The sequence below is a fragment of the Mercenaria mercenaria genome, chromosome 5 (genome assembly GCF_021730395.1).
Source record: "Mercenaria mercenaria strain notata chromosome 5, MADL_Memer_1, whole genome shotgun sequence".
NCBI lineage: Eukaryota > Metazoa > Mollusca > Bivalvia > Venerida > Veneridae > Mercenaria > Mercenaria mercenaria.
Genome location: NC_069365.1, coordinates 95074969 through 95085928, shown reverse-complemented (window position 1 = coordinate 95085928; position 10960 = coordinate 95074969). Strand labels below are relative to the sequence as shown.

At 36.3% G+C, this 10960-nt stretch overlaps 1 protein-coding gene across 1 annotated transcript in view; it reads left to right on the top strand.

Annotated features, from left to right (window-relative positions):
- Positions 1-27: 27 nt before the first annotated feature.
- The window catches only part of LOC123558022 (uncharacterized), a 36263-nt gene continuing 25330 nt past the window's right edge, over positions 28-10960 (top strand). Inside the window, exons 1-6 of the mRNA XM_045349894.2 lie at positions 28-443; positions 4220-4380; positions 4998-5180; positions 5716-5910; positions 6527-6649; positions 7619-7685. Coding sequence (XP_045205829.2) covers positions 146-443; positions 4220-4380; positions 4998-5180; positions 5716-5910; positions 6527-6649; positions 7619-7685 — 1027 coding nt within the window. The 5' untranslated portion in view covers positions 28-145. The remainder of the gene's footprint in view (positions 444-4219; positions 4381-4997; positions 5181-5715; positions 5911-6526; positions 6650-7618; positions 7686-10960) is intronic.

Below are 10960 nucleotides of genomic sequence, written 5' to 3'. Positions count from 1 at the left end.
AATAGTGAAGTGAAATACGAAGTGTTATTCTTACAGGCAACCGTGTAATATGTTTTCGCGGAAGACCGAAATCGGAAATTTGAAAGAAAAAATATTTTTAAGTATAGTTACAGAAGTTTGCGCAACAAAACGATGAAATAGAAATATGGAAGAAATACTGCAAGAGGTTAAAGCGTTTGACACAAAGACTTTACGTGAAAAACTAGCTGAAAATGGGGTTATTGTTGGTCCAATTGCGCCAACCACCATTTCCTTGTTTCAAAAGCGGCTCGCAAATGAACTGTTTAGGAGACGAGGAGGTGTTAGAGAAGAGCAGACAAGTAATGAAGCAGGGCCCTTGAAAGAAAATGAATCGACTTCTGTTGTCAAGAAAGACAATGTGGTGTCTGATGTTTACTATGCTGTGTGTCTTCCAGAAAATGTTGAACAAGATAGTAACGAAGGTATGTATGGTTGCTGATTTCTGTCAACAGATTCTTTCCTTTCAATTATTCTTTTCTTTGTTTCTGCGCATGCTGTTTGTGTTACAATTTCAGCAGAATCCTGAGGGATTCACGAGGTTGGTGCACAAACCTAGCAAGGATTTCCGGGACGCGTGTTTTAGGCCGAGGACTCGCACTTGTGAACTGGTGAGCGTCCGTGGGACCCGCTTTTTTGCCAATTGCATTTTCAGCAATTTGGTCCTTTTCAGTATTTAAGCTACTTTTTGGTAGTTAAACATCACCAAATTGCATGTTTTTTAAATGTGTCTAGCTGATGCATGATTTAATGCATACGACAATTTATTTTTTGTAATAGAACCTCCACAGATATATTGATAATGTGTTGATTGATCCAAATAATAATAGCCAAGGCCAGTCTGATGAAATTGAAACTAATTCCAAGGGAAACTTGAAAAAAAAAATGTTTTTTACACTTGTGGACTGATAATTTTGTATGGCTCCGTTACTCAAATAACGTTACATATTGCAGCTACCCAGAATCAAAGCTGTAACATTGAACAAACTTTCTGCTGCAGACAGACCACAGTCATAGTATTATAAGTATGATAACACCCTCACTCTCTGACAAAATTTTAATAGTCTAAATGCCTACAGAAATAAGATTTACCCTTGGAAATTTGAGATGACATAAATCATATAAAAAGGTAATTACAAGGGTAGGATGAATAAAAATATTAGCCAAGAAATAAATACAGCTTATGTAATATTGTATCTTTTATGTTTTTTGGCCGGGTTTTCGAAGAAAAATCCAGCTTGTAGATGGGCGGGCGGATGGATGGAAATAATGAGTCTCATGTTAACCTTTTTGTTCACTCAATATCTGGACAAGTATTTCACCTAGAACCTTGAAACTTCATAGATATATTGATCTTAATGTGTACATGACCCCTATTGATTTTGGTGTCACTTGATCATAGGTCTGTCAAGGTCACAGGGACCTGAACATTGAAAATGGTTTCCGCTCAATATCAGGACAATTATTTCACCTAGGGCCTTTAAACCTCATATGTATGTTGGTCTTGATGTGTACATGACCCCTACTGATTACGAGTTCACTGGGTCAAAGGTCAAGGTCATGGTAACCTGAACATTGAAAATTGTTTCTGCTCTATCTAGACAAGTTTTTCAGGTAGGACCTTGAAACGTCAGATGTATGTTGGTCTTTATGTGTACATGACCCTATTGATTTCAGGGTCAAAGGTCAAGGTCAGAGGAATAAAAACCATTGAAAGTGATGTCTTTCTTACTTTTGTGTCTTACTCCAATTTATTTCTTTAATTTCATTTTCTACCTATCGATTCCTTTTTTCCCTTTTTCTTTCAATAGTGCCTATTAATTTGGGGGTTATTTATTGTATGCCTTTATTAGAACATTAACTCATTATCACCTAACTTAAAAAAACCAGGCCAAAACGTCATTGGGCGTTAGCTGGTTGTTAGATATTTGCTTTACAATTTATCAAGATCTCTTTAATTATAATTGGGGACCCCTATAAGTCATCCAGGACTCCCAAACTGGCAGGTGTGGGAGTCCGTGGACCCCTATCTGGAAAATCCAAGAAAATCCCTGACTGTACAAATATATCTGGAGGGATTCTTCACATGTTCTAACACGAAATAAAGGTAAAAGGTAAAGGTAAGATTTATTCAACATCGCATTAGGTATCCAGTAACAGATACTTACCTGTGCTTATTTTACCTCCTGATAAACATGTATTAAAGCTATTAGCATAAAACATACATGTAAAAGCTAATACTGTAGAATCTGGTAAATAAGCGCATATTCGAATATAAGCGCATATCAAAAGTAAGCGCATACGGCCTTACCGTTATTCCGTATGGGATAATAAGCGCCTGTCATGCCCTTACCATAATTGTGTCTCGAAAGTAGGCGCATATCCGATTACTGGTAAACAAACAACAGATTCAGCAAAAAGACGTAATTAACGGTATTATACCGTGATAATTGTTTACCATAATTACAGGTGACATTAGTGTTCTTACCAGTTGAATAGCCGATGGGTGTTAAAATATTTTAACGTCTGTTGTCTGATGGAACAATAAGTGTTTGCGATAATCATGCTTTTTGAATAGAAAATGTTTTCAGTAATTGAAAGTATTTGAACATCAGAAAAGTTGTTTGCGTTGTCATAACAGTTTGTCATTCTTTTGTAAATCTGTGAAAAGGATAATGGATAAAATGTTACAATCTTAGTGTTGAACAATTTTTTAATGGTCCGATCCGAGAGATTGAACATTATTTGCAAATTATGTATTCATTATGGTTTCATTATGTATAAATACTGTATGCAATAATTGGAAGTAGTTCACTGCGCACGTCCATGACCATGTTTTACTTTCGTTTTCTCAACCATTGTCAATATTCCTAGTATATCAAAAATAGGCGCACACAGCTTGTCTGTAAGCGCATATCAAATATAAGCGCATAGTTTTGGCTTAAGTATAAGCGCATATCAAAAATAGGCGCATAAAAGTGCCACTAAAATTATTATAAGCGACTATACGCTTATTGACCAGATTTTACAGTAATGAACTGGTAGATATATTCAAATAAATTTTTTCATGAACATGATTGTTTGTTAAATGTGCCAGAATGTCAGCTTTTCAAGCCTCTTGTTTCTTAGAATTTCAGGTTCAAGTTATAATGCACTAATCTGCTCTGTCTCACTTATTTGATTCAAACTTAAAATCGTTGCCACATGATATGACACATGCAGAAATGTTCAATGAATTATTCCTCTTCTCCTCCTGTTATTGCAAAATACATTTGACACCGACATAAGCTATAGTCCAATATCTTCATTCATATTGGAATCATTAAACAATCCAGTAACTGTTACAGCTCCAACTACCTCATATGTGCCCAGTTTCATGATCCAGCATCCAAATAGCCGAGCACGCTGTCTCATGTTATCTTTTTTTTATCAAAATATTCAATTTGGTAATATTTCTGATGTTGAAGCCACGCTTCTCAAATTTTACAAAAGTGCAGGAAATTAGGTTATGATGATATGATCAACTCCGAAAAAATTTCTTTTTATCTTGACTAACAAAACTAACATTTAAGAAATAATTTATAGCAAAACCGTGCTTTATCAGTATTTATACACGATGGGCGGTTATACGTCGGGCGTAATAATTTCATGAGGGCGCAGCTTTATCACTATTTTGCTATAAATTATTTCAATTCTAAAATGTTCTTTATTGTAAAATTTATATCAAATATGATGGAACTGTTTCTTCGCGCAAGCATGGCGCCAATAGTAGTTATTTGTTAAAACACGCCAAGACCGGAAATGGTAATACGTCTTGTGGCAGAATTCAGTTCGAGCGAAAATTATTGTGAATTATTCAGCAAAGCGAATAACTAATTCAATATGTGTATAAATTAATCAAAACATGTGCAATGTGACATTTCGTTTAAAACATGTTATTATATAATAAGTAAAATATTTCATGAAATTTGAAAGCGCTATTTCTTGATGCGTACATAAATATCACGTTGACGTGACGTCAACATAACATCATTGTGATGGTTAAAGCATTGTTAGCCATATTAGAATATGTGTTTAATTATCATTATTCCAAAATGGACTGCATGCTCAAGGAAATTTTGTAAAACTTACAGATTATCAACACAGTTATTTTAAAAACAAAATATATACACTGACTTATGATACAAGTGTATCGTTTCAGCTGACCAGTTGGTTTTTGCTGACAAAGATTTAGCATTGAAAACAGCAAAGAAATATACAGGGTCAAGGTTCAAGGTATTCAAGTCAGAACAGGATGCCAAAGTGTTTTCTAGATTAACAGCTGAGTCAGCTTTTCAGTCACCCCGCAGACCATCTAAGGAGGTTAGTATCAATGCTCTTTTTTTTCTATACTGTAAAATCATTTAATTTTGTGGGCATGAAATTACGTGGTTTTGGTCAAAACAGCAATTTCATGGGGAAATTATTTAGTGGATTTTAACGTTTGAACGTAAATGAATGGGAATTTTACTTCTTCATTGGTATTAAATTTCTTGGATTGACTCAACCAGGAAAATTAGTCCTCCACGAATATTAATGATTTCACAGAAATGGCACATTTTCAAGCAGCTATTGTTAAACTGGTATTTCCAACACGGCTCAGTTTTTCTAAGTTAATCAAAGACGAAAGTCAAGCATTGTAGTTTTGTACAGTTACATTATTTGAAGTGAGAAGTATACTAGGGTAAGTATAAGGAATAAAGCGCAACTTCAATTTTTTAACCTGTTTTAGATGAAAAATTAGAAATCAATACACAATGTACAAGTAGATTGGCAAACATATCACTGCTGTTGTGACTGATATAGATTAAATCTCACTGATATTTCCCAGTATTTCATAGAAAAGCATATAATGAAATGGATACAATTCTGTTTACATTATGTAGATTACCTTTAAGTACGCCCTTTTGAGGCTTTTATCTTGTTGTATTTTACTGTAGGATACACCAGTGAAGGAGGCAGCACCCCCGTCAGAAAGTTCACCATTTAAAGGTCCCAAACTACAGGACCTTACTAAACTGAGGAAGGTTATAGAGTCTGGTGATGTTGATACCTTCAGGGAGCAGGTCTGGGATAATCCACGCTTCTTAGTTAGCAGTGGGGACACCCCAGTCATGTATCAGGTAATTATTAATCACTACATGTATGTTGGCTTTCTCATGGTGCGGCTCATATTAATAACAGGAATTGAAAGCTGATAAGCCAATATAATATATATAATTTTTCACATTTACATGGTCACTCTGAGTCAGGTTCCATAGTTTCAAAATTTTGTATTGTATGTAAGCTACTATTGCATGAAAAAGGGTTAGCTTAATAGGGAGAACATAGATCTATGGATTGCGGGGTCTTGAGTATGATCACATGGTGGTATTTATGTTCTCCGTGACAATTTGATAAAAGACATTATGTTTGACATCATTCGTCCTCCACCTCTGATTCATGTGGGGAAGTTGGCAGTTTTTGCGGGGAACAGGTGTGTACTGGTACAGAATCCAGGAACACTGGTTAGGTTAACTGCCCACTGTTACATGACTGTAATACTGATGAAAAACGGCTTTAAACCCAAAACAAACAAACAGTCATACATACCATCATTATGTAGCTTGTTTTTCTTAGCATACATATAATCGTACTGTGTTACTATGACTACTACAGGAAGGATCTCGATACACAGCGATGCATATAGCAGCAATCAAAAACAAACCGGAGATCTGTCAGACAATTCTCGACGTCCTGGAAAATCCAGAGTTTGTTAACAAGCTTTACAGCCAGAGTAAACACTCGGAGGAAACACAGAATATTCGTATCAACTTTCTCGTGGATCTCTACTTAAATATGCCGGATAAAGGGGTAGGTTTTGTTTTTGAAAAACTATGAACTGTCTTGTTTTTTACCAAGATAATGTTGATTGTTTGGATCAATTTAATTCAGTGTCATTTACTTTTAAATCGTCATTCCTAGTAATTTAAATTACTTATTTAGCACAACTCTGTGACTTGAACTAAATTCATACTCAGAACCCGTTCATGACCTGCACCGGTCTTTGATCTGAACTACTCCTTGATCAGAACTAGTCAGTGATCCAAAATTTCATGATGATCATATGACCCATTCCATGATCTGAACCAGTCCACAATCTGATCAAGAGGCAAGCTCTAGGATGAGAGATTTCTATAAAAATGTTATTTACTTGCCTAGAAAATTGTTAATCCATATTCTGTATAGTTATTTCAATACCTACCAAAATATTTAGGCAGCCCATTTAACTGAATAGATACATCACAAGGGCAGTTTGGATTACATGTGTCGACGATTTTAAGGTTCTTACATGCCTACCTGTATAAAAACAAAGATTTACAATCTGCGATATTTAACTAAAATATGGCTGAAAAGGCTGCATTAAGCTGAAATTAACAAACAAGCAAGTAATCGAGTTAAAAAATGAATATTTTTTTTCTTATAACAGAGTTGTGAATCACCACTACATATGGCATGTAAATACGGCCATGAGAGAGTGGTGGAGGTGCTTGCCTCTCATCCTAGAACAGACAAGCAACTGAAGAACAAATGGGGAGATACACCCAAAGATGTGAGTTACATAATGTTGTAGTCTGTTTTGTTCTTTTAGTTAATTATGTCTCCCACCACACAGTGGTGTGGGAGACATATTGATTTACTCCTGTCTGTCTGTGTGTGTGTGTCTGTCTGTCTGACACAAATCTTGTCCGCACTGTAAAGTCTTAAGTCGAACATTTCTCATCCAGTCTTCACCAAACTTGAACAAAATATGTTTGCCAGTAAGTCCTCGACCAAGTACGATTACTAGTCTAATCACTAGTAATCAGCCCAGGCACTTCAGAATTCTGGCCCTTCAAACTTGTTTTTATAATCAAAGCACTGTAAGTCTGATAAGGCAATTGAGGTCTTGGTGCATGGGTACCTTATATAGTTGTGGGAGACATTTGCTTTTCTCAAAAGCAGCTATAGTTGGAGTTATAATTTAGACAGTATAAGTAATAAATGGGCGTTATTGTCTAACCTAGGTTTTATACTTATTGTGGTGTCATGCCTAATTTGTTGTCTGCTGATTGACCAGTTCTGTGCAAGGTGTGTTTTGAAACTTTATAAAAACGTTAATTGTTTTTAGCCTATTTGAAGAATTGGTAGGGGTATTGCACTCACCATTCATTGGTGTCTGCTTTTGTTTTTTTTTAACTTAGCAGTTATTGTAGTGTTATCTGTTCCCTCATTTAGCTTCATAAAAGGGGTAAGTTTTATGACCTAAAATCTTGTCCATTTTGTATCTGTTAATGTGTATATCTTCATTACTTTACCTCTTTTTCAGTGACAAGGGTTGTGAATAGTGGAGCAATTCTGTCCTCCAGCAGCTCTTGTATAGTGCTGTAGTAATTCTCATATGAAAAAATAGATAATTTTGACAATTAATGTCTATATTTTGTTTTCCAAAAGGTTTGTAATTTTTTTGCCTGTCTATTGGATGTAAATATCTCAAATGGTTACTTTAATTGACATTTATATGTTTTCCCATGTATTTCAGCAAATTTGTACAAGATGTTCTGATGCATCTCAGTCTGTGAAGAAAAAAATCGAAGATCTTCTCCAAGGTTTGTATAAATTCATGATTGTTCATATAATTCTCGTCTACTTTTCATGAATATTAGTGTGATTCAGCCTTCTGAAAAGAAAAATACATTTGTCTGGTTTCTTGAGCCCAAACATTTCAAAAATGGCTTCTTAGTCTATAAGTTATAGAAATATCTATCTTCCCTGCTTTCTACTAGCTTTCAGGTTAAAGTTTTGCAAGTGAGCAGGAAGATCCATATTGAATTTAGGGTCAGTGATTCAAAGGTCAAGGTCACAGGGATTTCCCCTTTTTAGCTCACCTGTCACAAAGTGACAAGGTGAGCTTTTGTGATCGTGCGGCGTCCGTCGTCCGTCGTCCGTCCGTGTGTGCGTGCGTCCGTCCGTCCGTCCGTAAACTTTTGCTTGTGACCACTCTAGAGGTCATATTTTTCATGGGATCTTTATGAAAATTGGTCAGAATGTTCACCTTGATGATATCTAGGTCAAGTTCGAAACTGGGTCACGTGCGGTCAAAAACTAGGTCAGTAGGTCTAAAAATAGAAAAACCTTGTGACCTCTCTAGAGGCGATATATTTCATAAGATCTTCATGAAAATTGGTCAGAATGTTCACCTTGATGATATCTAGGTCAAGTTCGAAACTGGGTCACGTGGGGTCAAAAACTAGGTCAGTAGGTCTAAAAATAGAAAAACCTTGTGACCTCTCTAGAGGCCATATTTTTCATGAGATCTTCATGAATATTGGTCAGAATGTTCACCTTGATGATATCTAGGTCAAGTTTGAAACTGGGTCACGTGGGGTCAAAAACTAGGTCAGTAGGTCTAAAAATAGAAAAACCTTGTGACCTCTCTAGAGGCCATATTTTTCATGAGATCTTCATGAATGTTGGTCAGAATGTTCACCTTGATGATATCTAGGTCAAGTTCGAAACTGGGTCACGTGGGGTCAAAAACTAGGTCATTAGGTCTAAAAATAGAAAAACCTTGTGAGCTCTCTAGAGGCCATATTCTCAATGGATCTTCATGAAAATTGGTCAGAATGTTCAGCTTGATGATATCTAGGTCAAGTTCGAAACTGGGTCACGTGGGGGTAAAAACTAGGTCAGTAGATCTAAAAATAGAAAAACCTTGTGACCTCTCTAGAGGCCATATTTTTCATGAGATCTTCATGAATATTGGTCAGAATGTTCACCTTGATGATATCTAGGTCAAGTTCGATTCTGGGTCATGTGGGATCAAAAACTAGGTCAGTAGGTCTAAAAATAGAAAAACCTTGTGACCTCTCTAGAGGCCATATTTCTCAATGGATCTTCATGAAAATTGGTCAGAATGTTCACCTTGATGATATCTAGGTCAAATTGGAAACTGGGTCACGTGCGGTCAAAAACTAGGTCAGTAGGTCTAAAAATAGAAAAACCTTGTGAACTCTCTAGAGGCCATATTTTTCAATGGATCTTCATGAAAATTGGTCAGAATGTTTACCTTGATGATATCTAGATCAAGTTCGAAACTGGGTCACTTGGGGTTAAAAACTAGGTCAGTAGATCTAAAAATAGAAAAACCTTGTGACCTCTCTAGAGGCCATATTTTTCATGAGATCTTCATGAATATTGGTCAGAAGGTTCACCTTGATGATATCTAGGTCAGGTTCGAAACTGGGTCACGTGGGGTCAAAAACTAGGTCAGTAGGTCTAAAAATAGAAAAACCTTGTGACCTCTCTAGAGGCCATATTTCTCTATGGATCTTCATGAAAATTGGTGAGAATGTTCAGCTTGATGATATCTAGGTCAGGTTCGTAACTGGGTCATGTGCCGTCAAAAACTAGGTCAGTAGGTTGAAAAATAGAAAAACCTTGTGACCTCTCTAGAGGCCATATTTTTCACATGATCTTCATGAAAATTGGTGAGAATGTTCACCTTGATGATATCTAGGTCAAGTTTAAAAGTGGGTCACGTGCCTTCAAAAACTAGGTCATTAGGTCAAATAATAGAAAAACCTTGTGACCTCTCTAGAGGCCATATTTTTCAATGGATCTTCATGAAAATTGGTCAGAATTTTTTATCTTGATGATATCTAAGTCACATGTGCTCAAAAACTAGGTCACTTTGTCAAATAATAGAAATAACGACGTCATACTCAGTTCAACACTGGGTCATGTGGGGATAGGTGAGCGATTCAGGACCATCATGGTCCTCTTGTTTAACTTTCTGTAAGTTATGTTTCTTGAAATTGTGTCTTAGCATCCCTAATCCACATCCTGCACTCCCTCCGCACCACAGCACACCTCAAAAATGATTTAAAAAAATTTTTTTACTGCCCATTTTTACTGCCCTGTCCTATCCTGCTTGTGAATGGGTATATTCTGCTCCATTAGGAAGAGCTTTTGTTTCTCTTGCATTAGATCAATGTCTACTCTCCCTATCCCACCGTTCAAAGTTTTAATTTTTTATAACTGATAAAAGGATTGTGTTCTTGCCTCAGGAAATAAAACATGAGGTAGAAAGATGTTGAAATGTTTTTTTGTTGTTTTTTAGCTCACCTGAGCAAGAAGTGCTCAAAGGTGAGCTTTTGTGATCGCCCTGTGTCCGTCGTCTGTTGTCGTCCGTCCGTCGTCAACAATTTGACTGTTAACACTCTAGAGGTCACAATTTTGGCCCAGTCATAATGAAACTTGGTCAGAATGTTATCGTCAGTAAAATCTTGGAAGATTTCGATATTGGGTCATCTGGGGTCAAAAACTAGGTCACCAGGTCAAATCAAAGGAAAAGCTTGTTAACACTCTAGAGGTCACAATTTTGGTCCAATCTTAATGAAACTTGGTCAGAATGTTACCCTGAATAAAATCTTGGACGAGTTCGATATTGGGTCATCTGGGGTCAAAAACTAGGTCACCAGGTCAAATCAAAGGAAAAGCTTGTTAACACTCTAGAGGTCACAATTTTGGCCCAATCTTAACGAAACTTGGTCAGAATGTTACTCTCAATAAAATCTTGGATGAATTCGATATTGGGTCATCTGGGGTCAAAAACTAGGTCACCAGGTCAAATCAAAGGAAAAGCTTGTTAATACTCTAGAGGTCACAATTTTGGCCCAATCTTAATGAAACTTGGTCAGAATATTAGTCTCGATAAAATCTTAGACAAGTTCAATACTGGGTCATCTGGGGTCAAAAACTGGGTCACCAGGTCAGATCAAAGGAAAAGCTTGTTAACACTCTAGAGGTCACAATTTTGGCCCAATCTTATTGGACCTTGGTCAGAATATTACTCTCAATAAAATTTTGGACGAGTTCGATA